A 26,835-nucleotide genomic window follows, 5' to 3' on the forward strand; every position below is an offset into this window, starting at 1 on the left:
TAATTCAGACATTTTAAACTTGATGTCTAAGATTGCTGATGACACAAAAGCGGATAGGCTAATGAGGCTAATCAGCATATGCTACTTAGGAAGATCCAGATATACAAGGGAGATGGGCAATTAAGGATCAATTGTGATAAATGCACGATTTAGGTAGCACTCATCCCAGAATAACATGTCATTTTGGTGGTACCAAACTCAAGATAAGGAAAACGATCTAACATAAATTTTGCAGTCCAACATGGAGTCCTATGAGTATGTTATAGGCCTAATGACTCTGATGAGTAAAACCAACGAACAGTTGTGCAGAGAAATAGAATGGGCCAATAAATCAGAATTTCTTATAATGGGGGATTTTAACTTTCCAGATATTGACTGGAACGCGTCGATTGGTCACTCGCACGCTAGCAAAACTTTTGTGGATTTATTGAAGGACTGTTTTCTACAGCAACATGTTCGAGGGGCAACCGGAGGGAGTAATACCCTTCATCCGGTTATCAGCAGTGATCATTCGTGTATTAAGAATTTGCAGATAAAGGAACCACTAGGTGACAGTGGTCACAGTATACTCATGTGGGATTTACTTAAAGATGTAACTACCAGAAAAGCTAAAGGGAAGGGTTTTTGTTTTCGTATAGGTAACTACAGTGGTCTCAGACAGTTTTAAAATTCTGTACAGTGGGATCAGCTGGTGATGTTACCAACGTTGAATTCTAAATGGGAAGCCTTCGGGGACTTAATTTTTGGGGCTACCAAGCTTTTAAAAGAACTAAGAAATACTGTTCAAGGTTCAGGCCTAAATGGATGTCAGATGAACTAATGAGGCTTATGGCAGAGAATAAAAATGCATGGGATGCATATAAATTATCAGGCGACACAGAAGCCTATGCCAGATATAGGCTAGTCTGTAATCAAGTCACAAAGGAGGTTAGGCAGGTGAAGGCATATTACAAGAAATCTTTGGCAAAGGACGCAAAGAAAAACAACAAAGAGTTCTTTACTTATGTAAACTCTAGAAGGAAGGGGCTGAATCTGATTGGTCCACTTAACATAGACGGTTCGACTATTGATGATCCTGCTGAAGTAGCTCATAAACTGGATGAGTATTTTGCATCAACATTCACACATGAGGAGTTATTCAATGAGGGGAATACCAGAAGTTTATCAAACTCTAACAGGGAGTTAAGTGATTTTGTAATAACTGAGAGCAAAGTGGAGGAGAACTTTTTGAAGTTAAACATAGAAAAGGCACCGGGGACAGATGGAATCTATCCACTTATAATGAAGGAGGCAGCAAGGGAAGTAAACAAACCCTTAGCCATAATTATGAGAGCATCCTTGGACTCAGGGGAGGTTCCCACGGACTGGAGAAGTGCAAATGTATCCCCAATTCACAAAGGGAGTTCAAAGGATGTCACAAATAATTATAGACCTGTTAGTTTAACTTCTGTTCCAGGGAAAATAATGGAGTCACTGGTTAAAGAGGTGATACAAGATCACCTAGAGAAGACAGCAGTAACAGCTCAGACACAGCACGGGTTTGTTAATGGGAAGTCTTGTCTGACAAATTTCATTGAATACTACGATGTGGTCACAAAGGAACTGGACGAAAAAAATAATTTTGATATCATATACTTGGGTTTCAGGAAAGTTTTTGATACTGTTAAACATGGAAGCCTGCTGTACAAATTGGAGCGGTATGGCATTAAGGACAAGTCAATGCAATGTATAAAGGGATGGTTGAGTGAGAGACGGGAAGGAGTGGTAATAAATGACACTGCTCTACGTGGACTAATGTTATTAGCGAAGTCCTCTAAGGGTTCATTCCTGGGCCCATTATTGTTTTGTGTATTTATCAATGATATCGATGAAGGTATATCAGGCTTAATGTCCAAGTTTGCAGATGATACAAAGGTTGTCAGGGTTGTTAATGACAAAAAGACTTAACCATGGACTTAGCGTTATCACCAGCCGACACCTGATCCCTAACGGCCACAGTGGATACACACTGCAACAGGATCTAGAAAAGTTAGGCAGATGGGCTGAGAAGTGGCAACTGAAATTTAACATTGATAAATGCAAAGTACTCCAAATGGATAGCAGTAAGCCAAGAGAAACGTACCAGTTGTGTGGTACTACACTCGGGGGTGGTGGAGAGTGAAAAAGACCTGGGAGTAATTGTGCAGTCAGACATTAAGTGCTCTTAGCAGTGCATACGGGTTGTCAGAGCAGGTCATGGAGCTTTTGGAGATTATAGGAATTTTTTTTGCAGAAACAAGGAAGTGATTATCCCTTTGTATAAGGTAATCGTCAGGCCACACCTTGAGTACTGCGTACAGGTCTGGAGGCCTCATTTTAGGAAGGATGTTGCGTTGCTATAACGAGTACAGAGATGGGCAACAGGATTGGTGAGAGGAACGAAGGAGTGCGCTTACGAAGAATGGCTTAAGTTCTGCAAGCTGCAGCATCTGGAGAGTAGGCACCTACAAGGTGATCTGACCAAGGTGCATAAGACCTTCAATGGTTTGAGCAGGCTCAAGGCTGACGAGATATTTCCGCTTGTTTAGATTACGAACCTGAGGGGGGGCATAGATTCGAATTGAGGAAAGACAGTTGTAGAATAGATGTGCGGAAGTTTGCCTTTAGCCAGCGGGTAGTTGATTTTTGGACCAGACTATCTGTTGTTGTGGAAGTTGATAGCTTAAATAAATTTAAGGCTGAAATAGACAAACATTTGGAGTGACCGGATGGGTGAAATGGGAAGGGTTTTTTTTTTTTTTTTTTTTTGGGCTGATGCTGTGTAAGCTTGTTTTCTTGCATTATATGTCTCAACTAATGCTAATGCTAATATCACATGCAGTTTTGGATCCCTCATTTTCAGAAGAACAGAAGTGGAATATTTATTGCAAGGGTGCTGCAAGAGAAGCGTAGGGAGAAAGTTTGTTTGTTTATTTGGTTTTTAGCAGCATTAGCAACTAAGGCCATATTGCTCCGGGATATGCGGTGGTCATTCTCTGACCTTTCCGCATCGTCCGTATTTGGTGGTGACGGGCTCGTATCCAGGTCTAATCAAGAAGCGTGTGCTACGCACTAGGTAAAAAGAAAAAGCTCCCCACTTAGCTTTCATAGACCTAGAAAAGGCATGCGACAGAGAATCTAGGAGTCTTCTGTGGAAGTGTCTGAGGAAGAGGTGTGTTCCTTAGAGCAATGTCAAGCTTATCCAGGATATGTACCAAGATAGTTGAACTGTAGTACGTAGTTCAGCTGGAGTTAGTGATTCCTTCACTGTTAATGTCGGCTTACACCAGGGCTCTGCCCTTAGCCCGTTTCTATTCATCATCATAGTGGACACTAACCAGAGACATTCAGAACAATGCCTCTAACAGTTTATTCTTGGAAGATGACGTCATGCTTAGTGGCGAGTCGCGAGAGAGAGTACAGGAGAAGCTAGAGAGATGGGTAACAGTTCTAGAGCGGGAACGTCTAAAAGTCAAGAGGAACAAGACAGAATACATGGAGCGCTTTGGCAACCGAGGCAGCTCTCTGCTTTGACAACCGAGGCCTCTCTCAAGACACAATACATGGAGCGCTTTGACAACTGAGGCAGCTCTCTCAGCATTGGAAATGTACAACTTAATAGGGTACAAGTACCTTGAGTCAGTGTTAGACACAAATGGCAGACGTCCGAAGTCGAATAAAATCTGGATGGGCCAAGTTGCGGGAAATGTTTGGTATTTTGAAAGACAAGACGATGAGAAGTAAACTGAAATCAAAAATTTACAAACAGGTGGTAAGGCCATGTATGTTATATGGCTCGGAGTGCCGGGCTGTCAAAAGAAAAGAAGAACGAGCTTTAATGTCAGCAGAAATGAGAATGCTAAGGTGGAGTTTGGGAATAACCCTGAGAGACAGAAGGCGGAATGTAGATGTGAGACATGAGATGAAAACTGCACCCATCAACTTGAAGATTAGGGAAAACAGATTTAGATGGTGGGGACATGTCCAGCGCCGCGAGTTTATCTGCCAAATTCCAGATCGAAGGAGGAGAGGCAGGCCGAAGATGACAATCGAGGGCAGAGTGCTGCGAGATATTCAGGAACTAGGGCTCACTCACTCCAGCTGACTGTGCCAACCGTACTAATTGGAAGTGTTCCATCCATGTTACTGACCCCTAACCGGGACAAACAGTGCGGATAACGTAAGTATTTTAAGAAGAACAGAGATCTGTTGGAAAGGGCGCAAAGAAGATCAACACTATTTGTTGGAGGAACAAAAGGGTTATTCTTACCAGGAAATACTGGAGTTTTGTAAAATGCAGCCTCTGGAAACAAATATCTTTGTGGTGCGGTGGTGAGGTTGTCGGACGTTCCCCTACCACCAAAGAGAGTCGACCAAAATGGTAAAAATATTAAAAAAAAATAACAAGTAATTTTCTCTAGGTCAAAGCCGCTGCCCTAATTCTCAACTTCCAAAAAAAAATCATGGGTGAGTTAATGGAGTGGAAACTGAATGCTGATGGTGTCTTTACTCTTTTTCAGACCACAGTTCAACTATCTTGGTACATATCCTGGTAAGGGGAGATAAATTTAAATTGAAAATGGATGGTTGCAGGATAGATTTGCCTTCAGTCAGGACGTAATTGATTTTCGGAACAAACTCACCTGATTTTATGGAAATGGGTAGTTTGAATAAATTTAAGGACAGGGTGGACAAATTATTACAAGAAATGGAAAATTAATAGCATAAAGGGTTTTTTTTTTTTTGATGGTACTGTAAAAGCTTGCTTGTTTGCATTATTTTGTGCCAATATGCAACTTTAGGAGCTGTTTAAATTAGAACATACCTGGTATGAGATCCGGACATTTATCTTCTCCCTCCGTAACGGTTGTCGTGTCTCTTCTGTCATCTGTGTCATGACGAAGTGGTGTCATTGATCTGAAAGAAATAAAACGATATTACTCACTTCTCAAAAGATTTGTAACAAAATTCGAAACTAATTAACTATATCTATATTATTAATATACAGGCATATAGGTATGTTGTATGAATAGAATACCCATCCACATATCGTCACTGTGACTCTGATGTATCAAATAAATGAGTTTTATGAAATCCAAAAACACGAAAGGTACTAGAACCTCGTATAGTAACGTGCATGAGTTGTAGGTTGAGAGGAGAGAAAGTATTTATTGACATTAGACTTGAATTTCTCTATCTTCGGCAATGAGGCAGGTATTTGATATTATTATTTTAATATGTAAAATATATGCTAAGAAAATTCGTTGAAAATATGGCCAATACATTTTTCGTTTTTTTTTTATTTCGAAGACAAGTTTAACTAGTAAATTGGCACTATGATATACCCAATTTTTCATACACGCTTACAATGACTGTGATCCGACTAATTATGTACCCTTTAGTACATGAGTTCAGATATGGAATCCATTTTTCTCCATCACATATCGATTTTTCGCAAAACATCATACTCTTTATATTTCTGAAATTAAATTTACAAAACTAATGTCATTCAGGAAGTTCTGAAAATGACAGCGCAGTAAGATATTGGTATATAATTGGACACCAGACAACATGAAGCTGTCTGCTATCAAATTATTCTCTGTAGGAGTAATTCTGCACGAAAGAACTTTAAAAATTCACTCTGCTAATTAACATAGTTATTACGTACCGTGATTTGCATATTAAAGTTTACACATACTTGTACATCGCGTTATCAGTTTTCGAGGGTTGTTTATTTTTATTCTCCCAACCTTAAAGAGATATATTTTTGTTTTTAAAACACCCAAAGAGATTGATTTGAAGTTGTATAGTAAAATTCAGGCATACTCACAATATACTGCTTGAAGTTCCTGCATATCCCTTTTAATTTGTTTGTTTTTATGTATTATAAATTCGTTATAAACATATCTGTGCATAGATAGCATAAGATGTGTATAAATATACCGTGTAATTTGTCTCCTTTCCATTTCACTATTTTTAAAAGACAACGTGTTTACATAAAAGGGAGGAATAACTTTGGGCGAACTTTTTCCCTTAAAATTAATAACGTTTCTTTGAAAACTTGAACAAAAGTTTCTACTGACGAAGCGATTAATCTTGGAGTCAGTAAGTGAATGCAGTAGCCGATGTAAACAGTCAGAAATTTCGCGCATCATTAAACCAACATCGTACAGACAACACAGGAGCCTATTAGCAACATGTGTTATTGGAACAAAGTCGGAAAATTCGAAGAAGCGAATGAGCCAAGGATGATGAAAGACTGCTATGGTTAAGTTTATAGATAACTACGAATAACCTACGGATATCCATTCTTCCCCTTTTAGTTGAAGTGGAAAAAAACATCATGAAATAAATCTGTGTATGCCCATAGACAATACAACAAACTCTGCAAAATCCGACACTCTACAGTTCGAATTCTCTAAAATCTAGCACATTTTACAAATTAAATAAACGTTTTACAATTAAAAAAATGTCTTTAAGGATCTAGGAAAAACAGAGTGACAGTTCTTTCTTTATAAAATGTTTGAATGACTATCTTATCTTTTAACCTGAACTGCATAAATAATTAAATTGTCTTAATTGTCACAACACAACGAACTTTACTTTGCAAAGAGTTGCCTTGGTATTGCACTACTTTCAAACATATGGCCCCTCCAAGGTTAATTGGTCATTTTTTAAAATATGACTCCTCTGAAAGCTGCTTCAAGATTAATTGAAATTCAAGGGGAAATATATAGGATGCGGCAATATTTCAAAGAAATATTCGTAGGCACGTCTCACTGCAGCATGCAAGGAATGCGCAGGAGCATTATCGTGGAGCAGGCGCATACCTTTTGAGAGCTTTCCCCGTCTTTGTTTTGGGTGTTTGCCCTTGCAGAAAGAGGAACCAAATTACTAAACTGTATTTCACTTTATCCGTTGTGAACCTTCACTTCATTCAGCTTTATAAAGGAAAAAGAATAATTATCAGATCGAAACCAAAATGTGTGCTTTCTATAGAGATTTCAAGGTAACAAACAAAAAAATTGAATCTTTCTATCACAACTACTACTTCTGGGCGAACGTTTTCTGAACACCCCTCTTAGTTTTAAAGATGTTGTTGGATGTGCGCGACATGTTTGTTTTGCTCAGAGAATCATAACCATTCCACTGCCCATGAAGTTTAATTCCTGCTGGAAGCAGAATCAAATGAAAGGATAATATAATCATTACAAATGTTTACAAATATAAATAAGTTCAGTTATTTGTGCTTAATACCCATTGAAATGTGCTCGTCTGAAACCTCCTTGAGATCCGATACCTCTAAATCTCCGAGGTACCGGATTTTAAATTTCACTGTATAAGAATTTCAATGCAAATTGATATACGAAATTTTGTAATTCTTAATAAGTTTGCAAATATATTACTTACTTATCATTTCCGTGTTTCTTGTGGACTGCTAAAATTAAAAAAAATATATATATTTATTGTAAAAGTAATGATAAATGAAAATTTAAATTACTGATTGATTTATACCAAAAATTTACAAATGTAATTCCAGATTGCAAACACACCATTATTATTAACCACGCTGTTTTCTCAATATAAACTTTGCATACATTTTAGTTCTAGTTTTGTATTGATTAATACTGTTTTGTATTGATTCTGTAACTCTCAGCGTTCTAACCATTAGTTAGGGTCTGTTGGTGAGAGGTCTGTGTATAAATATATAAACAAATAAAAAAAACAAATATTTGCTTTAATATAGATTCCATGCTGCATTTAATTTAATACTATATTCTTCATATTTGCGATATTAACATATTTTAAATTGCAATTTTTACTCTGGTCAGAATGTGTTTACCATAATGTCATCATGTAATTTGCATAATTATGTTATCACTATTGCCAAGCTGAGATTGCTGTTCTTAAGAAAAACATTACATTACCTTTTCATCTTATAATAAACTAGGTTCATTATTCAACTCATATAAAGACACACAAAATTACCACATTAGTGACATGAATAATATTGTGTACCTAATAAAATGTCAACATAACTGTAATGCTACATTGGTAGCACCACCACAAAATACGGTTCTATCAAAACATCAAACACACGTGGGTACTACCACTACAATAGCTTCAGGACGGGACAGTCCAATACCGAATTAGCAACACTGTTCAATCCCACAACCATACCCCCTTAGTAGATTCAGCCATTCCTATTATCAAATTAAAATCCAGTTTTAAAATTTTCCAATACGAAGCCCTATTTATAGAATGGTTTCGCCGCCATTCCACTCTCCAAGTATTAAATTTCAAACTACCCTATAACATAGCACCGGTCTGGAATCTCATGCACCTGAGATTCCCACGTGTATTCAGGAGCATCACGGGAACTTAGTCTTCTTAAATACACGCATTCACTCTCATTCTACCATTGCCAACTGAAGACGTGTAAAACAGAAGCCATTTATTATGGCTATTGGCCTTCTGTTTTCAACCATAGAACTTCACTTGTTCCAATTTCAACATTAACAACCAAGGACGAAGACGTGCACTTCTACTTCCTTGCGAATATTTTAATTCTGTTTTTAAATCCTAACTTATTCACGCTAACTTAAATTTAAAATTATCATCCATTTTATTCTGACATCAATGCAGATTATAAAAAAATGAGTACTATTGAAATGAAAAAATTATAATTCCTCAGAGCGGTTAATACTAGAATATACACATAGAGAATGGTTAGTATATAAAAAAAGAGCTTTCGGCTGAGTAGACAGCCTTCTTCAGTTAAATATATTAAATGACAGTTAGAATGGAGATGTGCACTGCCAAGTTGGTGCGTGAGGCGCGTGGCTAATTGTTTGAGGTTGAAGTTTGTGGCAGTGACGTATGGTGGTGACGCGGCCAGCGTTTGTCTATGGACAGAATCATTGCTTCTGTGATGGGGTTAACTTGACAACCACTGTTCCTGTTCAAAGAGATATCCGAGCATTTTATGTTTAACGATTCCAACCAGGTGCGCCGTAGGTAATGGTGGGACCTGTCCACAACCACGACATCGCGGTGTGGGTCAATGTCGTGGTGGGTTGTCCAGACATGCTCGGCAATAGCTGAGTGTTCCACATCTGCCAAACGGATCGCCCTTTTATGTTCTGAGAGACGTTTCTCGAGCCGACGTCCAGTCTCTCCAAAGTAGCAGCTCGTGCAGTCACGGCAAGAGATGCGATAGACCAAACCGCTCTGCAGAAGGGTGCGGACAGGTGTTTTCACGTTGGAAATGAGAGAACGCAGTTTCTTGCCTGGGAGTTGGATGCACTTTATCCCATGTGATTTTAGGATTCTACCGATCTGTTGTGACAGGTTGGGGTAATATGGGATAAATGCCCTCGTGGATGACTCACCACTGTTGACGTTACTGTTGGTCGCTACGTTGTTGCGTGCCTGTAGGTCACACCTGTCAACGATGTCGATGGGATAGCCACACCTCGCAAGGTCCACCCTGGTTGACCCTGGTGATCTCTGTGCGTCTTTCACCTGCAGAGCTAGAGTGTGTCTAGGCGCGAGTTAGCAAGGTTCGGGCAGTGGTGAGGAGGTGACCCCGTGCGTGTGCTGACCGGAAGTTAGTAAATTGGTCAGCACACATAGGTATATGATAAACTGTCGTCTTCAAGCATGTGTCTTCGCGCCGGACGAGGGTATCTAGGTATGGTATGGTGTTGTTCGACTCCAGCTCAATCGTGAATTTTATGAAGGGCGATAGTGAGTTGAGGTGGGTTAGGATTCGCTGACCTGAGTCTCTAGGGATAACTACGAACACGTCGTCTACATAACGACAACCAAAAGGCGATGCGATCTGGTGCGTGTGTAAACGCACGTCCCTCTAACTCCTCCATCACGATGTTTGCCGTGACCGAACTGACATGGGAACCCATGGCTGTGCCATGCACCTGCTGGTAAATTGAGTCGCTAAACATGATTGCACCCCCTGTTAAGCACAGTCTGAGGGCGGTGGAAATGTCATCAGGTGTCAGTCTGGTTCTGTCGCTAAGGGTTTCGTCATTGTCCAAGAGTTGTTTTGCACAAGAGATGGCAAGTTCCACTGGGATGGAGGTAAAGAGTGATATTACATCGAAAGATGCCATGACTTGATCTTGTGAGATGGATATAGTGCGGATCCTTTTTATGAACTCAATACTGTTGGAGACGGTGTAGGTGGTCTTGTCAACTAGAGGAGAAAGAAGCCTCGAGCACTATATCCACTTCACAAGATCAAGTCATGGCATCGTTCAATGTAATATCACTCTTTACCTCCATCCCAGTGGAACTTGCCATCTCTTGTGCAAAACAACTCTTGGACAATGATGAAACCCTTAGCGACAGAACCAGACTGACACCCGATGACATTTCCACCGCCCTCAGACTGTGCTTAATAGAGGGTGCAATCATGTTTAGCGACTCAATTTACCAGCAGGTGCATGGCACAGCCATGGGTTCCCCTGTCAGTTCGGTCACGGCAAACATCGTGATGGAGGAGTTAGAGGGACGTGCGTTTACACACGCACCAGATCACATCGCCTTTTGGTTGTCGTTATGTAGACGATGTGTTCGTAGTTATCCCTAGAGACTCAGGTCAGCGAATCCTAACCCACTTCAACTCACTATCGCCCTCCATAAAATTCACGATTGAGCTGGAGTCGAACAACACCATACCATACCTAGATACCCTCGTCCGGCGCGAAGACACATGCTTGAAGACGACAGTTTATCGTAAACCTATGTGTGCTGGCCAATTTACCAACTTCCGGTCAGCACACGCACGGGGTAACCTCCGCGCCACTGCCCGAACCTTGCTAACTCGCGCCTGGACACACTCTAGCTCTGCAGGTGAAAGACGCACAGAGATCACCAGGGTCAAAGTGGACCTTGCGAGGTGTGGCTATCCCATCGACATCCTTGACAGGTGTGACCTACAGGCACGCGACAACGTAGCGACCAATAGTAACGTCAACAGTGGTGAGTCATCCACGAGGGCATTTATCCCATATTACCCCAACCTGTCACAACAGATCGGTAGAATCCTAAAATCACATGGGATAAAGTGCATCCAACTCCCAGGCAAGAAACTGCGTTCTCTCATTTCCAACGTGAAAACACCTGTCCGCACCCTTCTGCAGAGCGGTTTGGTCTATCGCATCTCTTGCCGTGACTGCACGAGCTGCTACTTTGGAGAGACTGGACGTCGGCTCGAGAAACGTCTCTCAGAACATAAAAGGGCGATCCGTTTGGCAGATGTGGAACACTCAGCTATTGCCGAGCATGTCTGGACAACACACCACGACATTGACCCACACCGCGATGTCGTGGTTGTGGACAGGTCCCACCATTACCTACGGCGCACCTAGTTGGAATCGTTAAACATAAAATGCTCGGATACCTCTTTGAACAGGAACAGTGGTTGTCAAGTTAACCCCATCACAGAAGCAATAATTCTGTCCATAGACAAATGCTGGCCGCGTCACCACCATACGTCACAGCCACAAACTTCAACCTCAAACAATTAGCCACGCGCCTCAGGCACCAACTTGGCAGTGCACATCTCCATTCTAACTGTCATTTAATATGTCTAACTGAAGAAGGCTGTCTACTCAGCCGAAAGCTCTTTTTTTTATATATATACTAACCGTTCTCTATGTGTATATTCTAGTATTAACCGCTCTGAGGAATTATAATTTTTTCATTTCAATAATATGAATCCGGAGCGCATAGGCCTCTTTCACCAAAAATGAGTACCATAATAAATTAAATTAAGCTACGCTATTATATTGTTTCAGTTATAAATGGTACTTTAAGAGATCTACAATTTTCGAATTGAAAAAAAATTAGGTGATATGCTACATTACAATTCAGGAGCATTTAGTTTTCTTTCTTAAACCCAATTCTCATCTTCTCTGATTAATAGAAGCGAAATATGAATAACGTTTTTGAAATAGCAGTGATATACTTAACAAATTGTTAATAAAAACACGAGGTTTTCAAAAATAAACGAGTGTCATATGCGCATTACATAAACCGAGAACTTTCCTTTTCTGCGCATCCGCCATATTGTCCATTTATCCTCCAATACGCGCATGGCAATAAAAATAATATCCAGTGCTTCAGTTACAAAATATTTGTACAATATATAGATACATTTATATATATAGATTAAAAAATATTTTTCCCCTATTTGTTTCCACATATTCTCTATCTGGTCTCTCCACTTCTTCTTGGGTCTTCCTCTATGCCTCTTCTTGTCCATTTTCATCCCAAGCATTGTTCTTGGTAATCTGTCCAAGTTCATTCTCTTCAAGTATCGAAATCATCTCAAACGTGATATAATCATCTTCTTCCTGAGGTTTTCTATTCCCAAATTCATTCTTATATAGTATTTCTTATTTTATCTCTTCTAGTTTTAGCTAGTGGTCCTAAGCATCTTAATTTCCATTGCTGGGACTCTGCTAGAATCCCTAGAATTTTTATTTCAGAATAAGTGGCTTTATAAAATCGAATATGCATGAAAAAAAAATCAATAATAATTGCCAGATTTATATTTGTCTGATTTTAATGAAATTTGGTAGAGTTTGACGACGAATCATTCTAAAAGATTCAGATAAATTATCGTGAAAATTCGTCCACTGGGAATCGGGTTGTTACATGCGGTCAGACAGACGGATGATGGAGACAGCAGCCATTTTACGCATATGCGAATATCCCTTAAAAATTAACTAACCAGATTTATTTAGAAACTTTATTATGTCTTGTTTTCTAAACGCAAACCAGAGAAGGGTCACATGATTTCACGTCATCACAACTACATTAAGAGCAGAGTATAAAATTTATTTTTTCATGTCCTAAAATTCCTTTCAAATTCATATAATTTCATCGAATTACTTTTCTAATTAACAATAACAAAACTATAAACTCTTTGCGTTTAATGTACATAATAATATATATCTGCAGTTTTATAAATTTTGCCTCTGTGCTCCTTAGTTACGTAATGAATCCTTGATTAATGCTTAGTTTATAATAAAACAGCATCGCAACTAAATTGGATTACACTTAAATCATTCGATATTTCATAATTTCCATTAATTACTTTTGCTTTCACTTAAGGTATTTTTGTTACATTCCAAATGTGCTTAAAATGTCTGTTATAATTAGAAGCAATTATCAACCGTGAGTTATTATAAAGCGTGTGGCAATTAGAAATAAAATTTCAAGCTGTGGAATTAGTTATTTAAATAACTACGAATTAACCCTCGAGATAAATTCAGTTCGAAAAATACTCGGTTACACGTTAAAATTGAATTATTTGTTTCTTCATTTTCTTCGGTAATTTTCAATGTTCTTTATGTGAAACTTATTTTGCAGTTTCTATATATATTTAACCATTTTCACTTGGATTTAAAAGGATTAATATACAGCAATTATTAAAGTTTTTAATAATAACCAAATCTGCTCATATTTTACAAAAGTTAAAATGAAGGAAATAAAAATTGTAGTATCAGAAATTCAACTTGCCTTTTTGAGTTTCTATTCTGCTTCTAGCTTTCATTACTAGAACTATGGTTACTGCTACGGATACGAGTCCCACAACAACACATATTAGCACTATCAACATTGGACTAAAGGTTACTTGCCACACATCCTCTATAACAAAAAAACTGAAAATTAAAAATATACTAACAACACTCCTAATCACATGTAAAACTAATTAAAAATAATAATATTAACTGGAAGTTCAATTCTGGCAAAGAAAGAACCATTTCCAACCGAACTATGCGATGGGAATTGAAGAATCTAGTAGTGGTGGAGGATCTAGGAAGATTACACCGCACTGAATCCTCTGAAGCCATTCATCCAGATTGTCTCGTGTCCAATAGAGGTGGTATCATGGTATGGGTGTCTTCTGTTGGTACGGACTGGGTCCGCTCATACCATTAGACGTTCAGGTAGCGTTGGCACCAATGAACATCTTTCTGTCATATTTGATCAACTTTACCGTGCAATTATTAATTTTTATTCCGATTGCGATAGATTATTTCAAGACCACAATGCAGCTATTCCCCGTGCAAAAATTGCATCTGAATGGTTCGGGGTTGTGGGAAGGTCTGTGACTATATCTGTTATTCGGAATCTGAACTAGGAACAGTTTTCTTTGCTGGTTATTTTTTAATATTCTCTTCACCTCCTTATCCTCCTTTTTACCTCCTTATCGTTACCAAATCTGTCTCCTTTTAGTTTTACAGTAGAGGGGAGATTCGGGGGCAATATAACCAAAAGTAGTCGATAGAACCTGTAGAAACTTTTCTGAATACTCCAGTGATACGAATTATATCTGCAGGGTCGAACAATATTCGCAAATGATATCTATAAGAATAGAATTACTCAATTAGATGACGCTTCAATATTAAATTTAAATCTATTTGCCCTTTTGATTGCTAGCAGAAACGGATCAAGAAATCGAAGTATTCATATTATAAAAAACATAACTCCTTTTATTACAAGATCAAAGAATGCTCCATAAAAATGTTCCAGAAAGCGACTTTATATGGAATAAAAATTTGGCTTCAAAATATCCCTTTGATTTTAGTTGATAAGTCCTTCCTGACCTTCTCTCTCTGAGCTGAAATTCGCACAATGAAAGCGTTCAGCAGACACACCCTTCCAAAAGGATATTTTTTGTGTATGTTAACTTGTCTTTTATGTGTAAAAAATCATCAAAAGAAAGAAAGAAAGATTAATTGCTTTCAACGCATTCCTAAAATTAAAAAGAATTTGGGTACTGTTAAGTGTCCAGCCATCGTTTTTGCAATAAATGAAGGCGCCATCACTGTCGGTTTAACTCTTTTTTTTGTTTTTATTGCTTATGGACTACTTTGGTCACATGAGCAAATTTATATGCCTTCTGGTGTATTATTTTTGTATAAGTTGTGCGGGATGAAAATCTGAAATAACTCGTTTTGACAGAAGGAGTAGGAAATCCTATTCTTTCCGTCTGGGGTCAGCCAACTGCAGAACCAATGGAGAATGCCTTTAAGAATGCCTTTAATCTCTAATGGGATTCTAACCCAGATCTTTTACTGGAAATTATTCGAATTTTCGTGGGTTCTCATTTAAAATGATCGCCTTACAGTTCCTACCTGCTAATCGATAACTGAGCAATGGCTGAAGAATCGCCCATTTTAGTGGCCTTCCTCCAAAGTGTGCTTTGCTGAACAATGGTAGTACTGTCATGTTTCCATTCCATAATAACATCACCAACAGTTGACTTTAATGTTGCAGACTGATAGAAACTGCACGAATCGAGAAGCCACCAATGCGACATTCAACAACAGCTCAAAATTAAGACCCTTAATTCCGACCAATGTCTTAATTTGTTTCTTAAAAAAATGCAGTCGTTCTAAATCGGAAATAAAAGAACGTCTGTAGAATTCCATCTTTTCTTTTCTAGTAAGAATATCAAACAAACGAATCCTTCTATTATTTAATGCGTTTAATTAATTTCGATAAGGATTTCAAATAATTAAAATCATCTCAGGAGGATGAGATGTTTACAGTATAACGCTATTAAAATCGCATTGAGTATTTCAGTACATACTCGTCTTCTAAAATGAAAACATGAAAAGTACAGCTGCCAAGAGCTGGCTCTGAAAAATTCTTAGAACAATAACTACCCGAATGAAGGAGTGCAGAGCTTAAAAAAAAAAGCACTAAACCGACAGAAATCTCCAAAACACTCGCATACCGAGACGAAAGGGAGGATTTCGAAGAAAATACATCAGAACATCGTTTCTGAAAAACTCCAAGAAACAAACAATCTCGCAGAATGCAACCAACCCTATTAAGTAAGAGGATTATTATATCAGAAAACATTAAACGAAGTTGAAGATAATGGACTCGCTTTTTAGTGTGCATCTGTCGATGGTGTATAGTATAAATCTGAAATAGCACATATGGAGTTTCCTCATTCTTCTGTTGAACCTGAAGTAAGTTTAATGGAAGTTTTTCCTTCTACTTCTCTCCTGCGGGGGCTTAACAGGCAAAAAGAAAAAAACTAATCTTTCTGCCTGTTAACTTGAGTTGAGCAATTTCTTACCATTTTTCATCCGGAAAGGTATGTCATTGGTTTTGGTAGCGAGACGACCAATCATTTTTTGCTATTAATTCTTCATCATTTTGTTCGTTTCTATAGTCACCATCTGTGCGATGTCTTGTCGTTAACCTACACTCTGGATTCAGAGTTTTTCTGACCTAAATACAATCGTAACGAAGTGTTCCCTTAACTCATCCCATTATTATGAAGGACATTTTTTTCTGCTCCAAACGGACGGGTCCATTATGGTTTCCTAACAGCCACTTGCTTCCCTTCTGACACAAAACTTTGAAGGAGATAAATTCGTTGACTTTTCAAAAACGTGCCGTCTCCATGAGAACATGGGTATACAAATAGCAATGATGGCAAAGTTACTGTAGATAGCTTTTCCCCCCACCCCTTACTGCTATAGCCAGATTTTATTTATAGAATAATTTTCTGGAATCTAACATCAAATACTATTCTAAAAATATTAAAAAAAATTGAGAAAACCACAGCAGATTCATTGAACTGAAAAAAAAAAATTAAACAGGTATGAGTCCTTCAAAAGTGAAAGATACTCTTAAAAATTTTATAGAACGTAAAAGATCCTTTGTTTCTTTAAGTATATATTTTATCTCGCTCAAATATGGTAATGGTATTTCAAAATATCTTTTAAAATTAGTACTGTTTGATGAGATAAAATGTTACGTGCCGTATAATTATATCTAATTCTGAGATGTATGTTACTGGACCGAAATACCTCCACGCCATTATGAAAAAGGTCTAGTTCGAATCCTGTCTTTGAGGGAGGCACTTTTATGACTCTATCTTTAATCTTAAAATCGTAGCACTCTTAACAGACTACATCCATTAAACCTATGATCGGTCTATTGAACTTTAACTGTGGATAGAATGACTTCAGTCCACCTACATTCCTGAAACCTTTGAGCGATTTTTTAAAGACAGACAAATGTTGATTCTTTGCCAAATGTTCGAATCCTGTCTTTGAGGGAGGCACTTTTATGACTCTATCTTTAATCTTAAAATCGTAGCACTCTTAACAGACTACATCCATTAAACCTATGATCGGTCTATTGAACTTTAACTGTGGATAGAATGACTTCAGTCCACCTACATTCCTGAAACCTTTGAGCGATTTTTTAAAGACAGACAAATGTTGATTCTTTGCCACCCATTTTAAAATGTTCCTAGTCCGATCTATTATTTATATATCGAACTAGAAACGTAATATACTTTGTTCTTATTTTATGCTCTTTCAATAGGTTTGTCTAGCTTAGTGTAAGTCTGTGTTCTTGGCGCAGATAGCATGCCTCAGTTATTGACTTCTGCACCTTCCTCTGCGTACTAATGGAAGTACAAAATTATATTTATACTATCAGAATGAATATTTTCTATTTTTTTTTCAATGAAATCATGAAGATTTACGGAGAAAGGTACACGCACTGGTACAAAATCGCCTTTTAATCCTAAAGCTCCTCTGCGAACCAAAGAAGTCACAGGTTGCCTGAGATAGATTAACTCCGTGACATCTCTTGATGGTATGGTTAAACGAAGTGTATCGTTTCTCTGAAGGATCCACATAATTCTTTTCGAAGAGATTGATAGAAAAGGTGATATAGGCGAACTTACTTCTGTTCGACATCTTATAATTGTAACCAACCTCACCAGATGAAGCAGTTAAAAGACAGAAAAAGTGACAGGAAGTGATTCATCCAGAATAGACATAAACAGAAAGAAAACGAATTTAAAAATAAATACACAAAGGTTCTGTTTAATCTGCGAGAAACCCATGCAATGCCAGAAGAGCTTAATATGAAATATAATAAATTAATTATGAAATAGATGTTGTATGAGCAGAAGGTGAGGAGGAGGGACTATAAGACAAATTGGGTTATTCCATGGCGTTGTCCTTTTTGAGGCGACACGCTTTCAAATTATGGCTAGAAATTCTACCATTTCTATAAATACTTTTCTGGTAACTCTGCCTTTTTGTTGGATCTTTAAAATGTTATTTAACTTCTTCGTTTTAAGTTTTAGTTTAAGAAACAAAAAAAGAAAAGATTGGGAGTTTGATTGGCAGGACGTGTTTACTTATCTTAGCTCGCACTAAGATAACTAGAAAGGCCTGCATTAATTTTCTTTTTTAATGAGAAAACTTCAGTTTGCTAAGCCTACTCCTAGAAAAGGACATAAATCGTGTTGTTTAGTATTAATATCAGATCAGAAAAGGAAGGCTAATCCCAAAATGGCTCTCGTGTTATTGGAGCTCTTTGCATCCCGCACAAGCTGGCCATGGTTTCTTAGCAACGACCACCAATTTATGTTGGTTTCTTTATTAAAACGGTTTACCATGGCACATAGCGACACCAAGATAGTCGTTAATTATTTTGGGAAATCCCTGACGAGGTTGCAGGGACACGCGCTAATCTTGGCGTACATGGATAAAGATGGCGGAAGCTCTTAATTAGGACATATCCGGTTCTTCTCTGTCTTTTCTGAACAGGTCGTTTACTCGGAATACCGGGTCCGTTTTAGAAATATTATGGAGAATGCCTTGGGCACTCTCCACAATATTTCTAAAACTGGAGGGCTGTCGGTAAAGTAGGGGAAAAGAAGGAAGTAAACCTTTATCGCAGTAAGAAATCTGAGTGATGAATTAAATGGTTTTCATTGAAAAGGACTAATATTTCAGGGTCAACTGCTAACATTACCACAGATTGAGTTCAGAATTTAAGGAATTTCTGGGAAGAATGAAGAGAATTGTTGGGGGCATGGAACCAAACATACATATATAGCCCATTCTACAGATAAACATCACGGCATTAAAAAATAATTAAACTTCCAGAAATTATAGAAATTGTAGAATATTAAACTATAATTATAGAATATAAAATTCTAAAAAAAATTAGCAAAATGCTTTAAAATAACTATAAAAAGATGTAAATGTCGTAAGCTACATTGTCAATAACCTGGAGCTGAACAAAACTTAGTCAAAATAGCAGTTTTATCAAGAATGGTGATAGTTTCCATACACTTTGATTGTTTTAATATCTGCTTGAATAAATCACCTTTTTCTCTGCGAGCAGATTAATGTCTTGTCGTCAAAAGCCCATCGATCCCTTGCGACAAGTTTCATGACTGCCTATTTACTTTCTTGCTGACTAGCAGATAAGATTCTGAGGTATCAATAACCTCACTTAGCTGAATTCATCGCTTAGCGGACGATCAGCCATTGACCTAAAGCAAGCGATATCAACAGGCCCGTGATCGATGCTTGACACTCTAAGAACAAAGCTCAGATGACAAAGACTCTAAGGTATTGAAAGTGGCTACTTATTGAGAAACCACGATGTCAACAACGCTCTAAGCTACCAAGTGCTTTACTGATTTGCTGCACAACCAACAAAAAACAAGCCATTCGAGAACTTTCAAGGTCTAAACAGATGGCCCGGAGTGGAATATGATCGATGACATATAACTTCGCTTTTAGAATTGATCCATCAATATAGATAATGCTTCAACTATTAATCATTGTGAAGTAATCCACTTTCTAACCCCCCTCTCCGATATTTACTATATTGCCAAAAGTGCAAAAGGAAGATAGTGCGATATCACGAGGTAAAGAGATGGTAAACGGAGAATGGTTAATGGCTATAGAGCCTTGTTTCCTCAAAGTTCCACGATTGGTTTCATATAAAAGAATACAAAATGGTATTTTTTTAGTTTTACATTGTTTATGAGTTCTCATACAGCGCTAGAACCAGTTTAACCAGTTGACTCATAACTGATTCTGCCAATAGCACATCAAGAGCGAAACATTACTTCCAATTATCGTGACTCCCCGCCTCCAATTAATCATCAACCTCTGACGCCTACTTAATTCCTCCTCGCCAAAATGTGACAATGCTTATCCAACAGGAATTACCAATGGATGGTACCATACTCCATCGAAAAACAAATCTAACATGCCATCCATCTTACTAAAAATCGTGGTGATCTCTCTACGTTTCAGCTTCTCTAGGAAAATGCTAGTACCATATGGAATACATTTTACACTAGTGAACATCGTTTCTGTCCGGATTTTTGAATTTTCTGAAGATCATGAAGAGGAGACATGGCTGGATCGTCACTAGATATTTTTTGGAGCTCCTCTTTTATATCTTCCAATTTTTAAAAACAACTGGTCTAGATTCTATCAGTTTTTAAAAGGAATTTGTCTTCATCGCGATGTCAAGCCCTTCGAGTACTTCATAGATTTCGAAGCGATCTCTGCCAAGTTCAAAAGTCAGTCAACCCGCATCATATGACTGTGTTAAATGTTCCCCCAACTTCAAGATTTCACCCAGGAGGCAGGTATGCAACTGAATTCAATATTCAAGTCCAGCTTCCCACTGTCACAGTCGTCTTTGGACACTTTATTTCTCCTCAGCTCGATTGCTTTAAGGTTCTCATTCTCCTCATATTCATCATCAACCATCGCCGAATATGCGATCAACCCTGTTCTTGACTTTACAATTTTATGTTTCTGTAGCTCTGGAGATTTAAATGCATCAGCGCCATAAATATTATTGTGTGTTCTGTGGTCGATTTCCTGCTTGCTGGATGAAAAACCCTAGTTTCCAGAAGAAAACGAAAACAGAAAAACAGTGAAATCATCGCCAGATACCAACTAACTCAGCCGCGTTATGACAAAATCCCATAAAAATTCGTTTCGTCATTGATGCGATTCAAACTCGATGGAATCGCATCGATGATTCTTCCACCCGGTGAGGGGAGGACGATGCATAATACGCAATGTGCTACTGCAAGGACTTTTAATGCTCTCTCGTTTTATTCTTATCCCTTGTTTAATTTATTTAACAAGATTCTTTTAATATAAATTGATATCCTGGTATTTTAATGTTAGCAGCTGTCCAAAAAACCCATGATGGAATATCTCAGCATGAAAATTTCAATTAAAAATATTTATTTATTCGCTGACTTCACAAATACATCCTAGAAATATATAAAAACTATTTTTGTAACAATGATCACATTAACAGGATTACAGGATCATAATGCTTACAGAATATTGTACATAAGCCTGCCATTTCCGTAAAAATAAAAAAGAAAAAAACGTTTTTTGATATCTTTTTTCAATTGATTAACATAAACAATATATCGTAGTAATTTATTCCGTTTCCACTTCAGGTATTTCTGTGAACTTACGTTACATCCAGCGATAAAAGAAATCAGATATTTTCATTCTCATGATGACGCCAGACATTTAACTACGTTACCAGTTCGGAAGTTACAAATTTCTCTTTAAGAATAATTGATTAAAAACGTACCTTCTTTGCAATGTTATGATCGAAGTTCCATGTTAAAAAAACAACAACAGGAACATATTTGTTGACAACAGCACTTTAAAAAATCCAAGGCAATTAGCCGAATTAGGAAAAATATTAGAATGGGAAAAAATCGATAATAAAAACAAAAATTAGAGTGCACAAACATTATAGCAGGACGTATCTCAAAACCTGCATTAACAGAAATGTATACAGATTCACAGTTTATCCTTGGAGTTGCTATTAACTTAAAAGATTGTTATAATAGCAATAGCATTAAGCGTCTCTGATTATGTTCTAGCATTTGACATCGTAAAAAAGCAGTAAAATGATATTAATGGATCTAATAAATTGGCACCATAGTGTATGCAAATGTTCATAGATATCTGCAGAACTGGTTTGTTTTTACCATCCTATTAAAATCAAACGGTACGACAATGAGTTTTTTGAAAGTTAGCATAAAACTTAATGGAAAAGTTAATATCTTCCTGGACATTGGTTCAGTTATAGCCTGCAAGTCGTCGCCAAGAACAACCAATCATTTATGTGTAGTGAACGAATTATTAGCCATTAATCGCAAAAAGCCTATATGAGTCAAAATTTGCAAGGAATTGCTTTTCTTCTTGGGCCAGAAAGAAAGGAAGCAAAGAGTACCAACATTATGGTCCCAAAATCACTCTTCCGTAAATTTTGCAGTGATTTAGCAATCAGTATTTCTCCAGGTGCGCCTGTTAAATGGTAAACAATGTTGTGGTATTGTGATGGAGTTCAGCTAGTAATGTTTTACATCGTTTCGGTATTTCTCAGGTTTTAAAATTGTCAGAAGTTTAGCTTTCTTTCAACTGGAAGTGTATTTTATGCCCAGACGAAGGTAAATGGGACCTTGTCAATGATATACATGAAATTTGCTAGCAAGGACGAGATGTTATCCCTTTGTATAAGGCAATGGTCAAACCAAACCGTGAGTACTGCATACACATCTGAAGGCCTCATTTTAGAAAGGATGTAGAGCTGCTGGAACGAGTACAGAGAAAGGCAATGAGACTGGTGAGGGGAACAAAGGGATACTCTTACGAAGAAAGACTTACGTCCTGCAAATTACAGCGTCTGGACTAGGCGCCTGCGAGATGATATGATTGAGGTGTTTAAAGCCTTGAATGGTTTGAGCATGCTCAATGCTGATGGGATTCTTCCTCTTGCTCGATTACAGACTTGAGGGGACATAAATTAAAATTGAGGAAAGACGGTTGCAGAATAAATATGCGTAAATTTGCCTTTAGCCAGCGTCTGGTTGATTGCTTGAACAAACTTCCATCTGTCGTTGTGGAAATTGATAGCTTAAATAGATTCAAAGAAGAACTGGACAAACTTTTATAGTGAAATGGAAATTTTTTTTCTTTTTTATTTCTGTCTAATGCTGTATAAGTTTGTCATATGCCACTACTAATACCAGTGCTAATTTCTTCGGACAATAATTTTTTTTTCTTAGCATTATATTAAAATATAATTCATACTTTAGTTATATCATGTGTAACAAACTATATTATAAATATGTATACCTTTTTTTAGATTTCTTTCACAACAACCAGAGAAAACATTATTGCATTTTGCAATCTTTTTAATAAAAATATACGCCGCATGTCAATAATTGTATTAAGGATTGCGTATGAAGACTTTATATATGAAATAAATGAATTTTATTAAAGTAAATCTCTATGGATATAAGCCAATACAGTAAACAAGTAATTATGAAAATTAGCAGTATATCATAATCAACTATGAAAGTAAATCAACTTGTTCAGAGGACCTGGAGGATGCATTCTTTAAACACTGTTGTTTGCATTAATGATGATACTTTTCAAAGCTGATTCTCTAGATTCTCTAGAGGAAACTGCAAATAATATTATTCATACGAATAGATTTTTACGTGTATAAATTTTACGGTACACTTCACTAAGAAAAATTTTAATGTAGTCTAAAGGTATGAAGACAAAGATAGGAGTTGAGCTGAAAAATTGATTGTAGTTAGAGAACAAATTAGCGCATGAGGACAAACAAATCTGATTAGGTATCTCACCCGGGAGCGTTTCCTTATGGGAGACATTTTTAAAATGAAAATTCATTATCAGTGCAGGTTGCTAATTATGAAATAAGCAATCAAGAGCCTTAACAATCTCCAGATGAGAGTATAAAAGACCACATTACACATGGTTAGTTAATACATAAAGAAATCATTTACCTTTACACAGTCTTTAACACGTAGGCCTAATTATTTTAAGAAATTATGAATTAGATAAGAGAACAGGTTAAGAGACTGCTGGCGGTCCCTAACCCTGTCTATTGTGTGCGAATAATTTTTTGCTCCGAAGTTTATAATGAAACTTGAATAAGCAGTCTAATCAACATGTAATTACATTCATGCCAGAAATAATTCATATTCTGAATGATCACCTTACGGTTGTTAGCACTGCTAAATTCTAATTAGAAGCGAATTGTCAGAATTCTGTACTTACCTCTTTGAGTGAGGCTCTCAGGGAGTGATAAGGTACTTGTCCTTAAAACTGTCTCCTTGCTACGCCCTTTGGAATTAGCAGAATAGAGTACCACATCGAAACTGGTGCTAGGAGGCAAATTCTGAGCAACTAGAACGGGCATCTCACTTGACATGTTACTCACTATTCGGCTATCCTCTGACACGTACACTTCCATAACGAAATGCTGAATCAAGCCACCATCGTATCCTTCGACACATTTCACCACAAAGGACTCTTCTGTATGATTACTAACAGAACAATTCTGTACAGAGTCTGGTGGACCTGTAGGAAAAAGAAACAGATGTAGAAAATAAAACGCACGGATAGAGAGGAAGTTAAAAATATTGTTTGATGGATTGTCAGTTGAGAGAGAGAGAGAGAGAGAGAGAGAGAGAGAGAGAGAGAGAGAGAGAGAGATGTACAATACACTCACAGAAAACCTGACGGATAAAGAAATGGAAATAGACAAACGAATATTATAGTATAAGTTAATTATTTATTAGTATTATATCGGATTGGAAATAATGGCGCTTTTTATTCCCATTGTACTTTTATTAAAATGTAAATCAAAATGGATGAATCAAAAAGTCAAGGTAATATAAGGACACCGGACAGAAAATTAGTCATTAGGGCATATACAAAGTATTAAACATCTGAACTTCTAAGCTGGTTTCTTACAGCGCCAAAATTTGAGTATAAGGTTAACTTGTTTTCTCTGATCGGAAACGAATATTGCCTCTAGTAAACGAAAAACGATTTAACGATTTCAAACACAAGAGCTGCCGCAAGTAGTTAACCAAGGACCTCATCAGCCGATTTCTGAGAACACTGTGAAGAGAATTGCATTACACAGATATCTGGTACATCCGAAATAGACCAATGTTAACAGCTGCACATAAAAGATCCCTTGTTAATATGGATTAAAAAGCATAAACACTGGGCTGCCAAAGCCGTGGTGTGATCAGACGAATTCAAATTTTGCCAATATTCTAATGAAGTTATCCAGTTCATAGGAGAAGCAATGAAGCATTTCATCCAGACTGTGTGCAAGGTATCGTACAAGCTGGTAGCTCTCCAGTGATGCTTTTGGGATGTTCTAATTATAATAAAATGGATCTCCTATTTGAATGTCAACCAAGGTGACTCAAGCTGGCTGTAGAAATATTCTGGATAATCAGGTTGCACCTTTTGCTGAACATCTAAGACACACTAAAAATTTCGATATAGTAAAGTGTACTCCAGGAGGACAACGATCTTCTACCGTTCTAAATTCGCAGGACTTTTACTGTTTTAAACTGGAATGAGGAACACCACGGAATTGTAGCGCATTTAAATTGGCTAGCCAAGTCAGCAGATTTAAATGCTACGGAGAACCTATGAGATTAACCTGAACAGAAAGTGAAAACACAACAGCATTCAAGAAACCTGAATGAATTAGGCTCAATTGTTTTTAAAATGGCCTAATAATGATATAAACTATTTAAGGAGTCTAGCTGACTCTGTACCAAGGAGAATCCGTGAAGTTTTTCATGCTAAAGGAGAGGTTACACTTACTAAATTAAAATTACACACGTGACTATTTTTTTGTCTGAGATGATAAGTCAAAACACGCTTCCAGGATCATCGTACATACTATTGGTAGACAATTCTATACGTTTGTTGCCAGTTGCGTAAACTCTGTCTGTTTTGTACAGTCGAGGTCTGGTCATGAGTATTGTTTAACGTTGTTTAAGTTGTCGGATGGCCTTAACAATCTTTGTCAATCCCACTTGTTCTGTCACTCTGAATCTATCAAATCGCTCGTATTCCTTTCTTTGAATAAGAAACGTGTACGAATAGGTGGAAGTGGGTGGAAATATCAAGGAAGCTGTACTCAAGAGTATAACCTTTCTCCATCACTACGCTCCATCTTTTCACCACATTTTGGATACTGTGATAGAAAAGTAATTCAACCGACTTTGGAGCAATCAACAATTGTAAATCAGCTGTCATTTAAATGTCAACCAGGATGAATTAAATTGACTGTACAAATATTCTGAATAATCAGTCTGCGCCTTTTGCTGAATAATTTAGACACTCAAAAGTGTTTTGAGATTATTACAATTCTTACGATCCGGGTAGTGTCGAAAAGATATGAAAGGTGTCTTTAAACCTTTCTTAAAGGATGGCTTTAGTGACTCAGTTATAGAGCGTTTCATTTGGCAATGACAATGTCATTTACCCTTCATTATTCCTTAATATCTCACCTTTCAGGGTGGAATGGTTTTATTCAAGTTAGATAATAAGGCCTGTAACTGATCTCTACCTTTTGAGATGAATCTTCAACTATACCTCTTCTCGTCGTTTACGATAATTCACTCCAAAAATTGCCATTCGCTTACCTTGTCACCCTCCACTTCCAACATCAAATTGGGAAGCGTTTCCAAATTCATTGAGGCTAGTGGAAACACTAGTATGCATTGTATTGAATCTTTGGGCAATTTCCGAGTTAATCCTGGGATATGCTTCCACCAAAATTTGCAGATCTTCAATAACTTGATCTCAATCGGCCTACCAGAACGAGAAGAATTGGACAGACTATCATTCCGAATCAGAACCTTGGATACTATTACTAACAACTCAAGGCATCACCATAAAAGTTACTTATGGTTTTTTGATACATCAATAATTCCTGAACTCAGAGTAGGCAGTGCTGTATATGGACTTCATCTGCCTTCATCATTTATGCTTAATTAATGCAAATTCTGGGAATTTTCCTGGATTTAACAAAAACAGCCCAATGGACCGCATGTGTTCATATCAATTGCAACTACAGTAATTTAGAAAT

General features: G+C 37.4%; 1 protein-coding gene across 1 annotated transcript in view; it reads right to left on the bottom strand.

Moving 5' to 3' along the window:
- LOC150080159 (kin of IRRE-like protein 3) overlaps positions 1 to 26,835 on the bottom strand; it is a 347,514-nt gene that overhangs the window by 18,588 nt on the left and 302,091 nt on the right. Inside the window, exons 8-11 of the mRNA XM_090381111.1 lie at positions 23,988 to 24,290; positions 13,570 to 13,698; positions 7,429 to 7,456; positions 4,844 to 4,935 (exon numbers count right to left, since the gene is read on the bottom strand). Coding sequence (XP_090237237.1) covers positions 4,844 to 4,935; positions 7,429 to 7,456; positions 13,570 to 13,698; positions 23,988 to 24,290 — 552 coding nt within the window. The remainder of the gene's footprint in view (positions 1 to 4,843; positions 4,936 to 7,428; positions 7,457 to 13,569; positions 13,699 to 23,987; positions 24,291 to 26,835) is intronic.

Source organism: Mastigoproctus giganteus, chromosome 9 (assembly GCF_048544385.1).
Source record: "Mastigoproctus giganteus isolate SK-2022 chromosome 9, ASM4854438v1, whole genome shotgun sequence".
Classification (NCBI taxonomy): Eukaryota; Metazoa; Arthropoda; class Arachnida; order Uropygi; family Thelyphonidae; genus Mastigoproctus; species Mastigoproctus giganteus.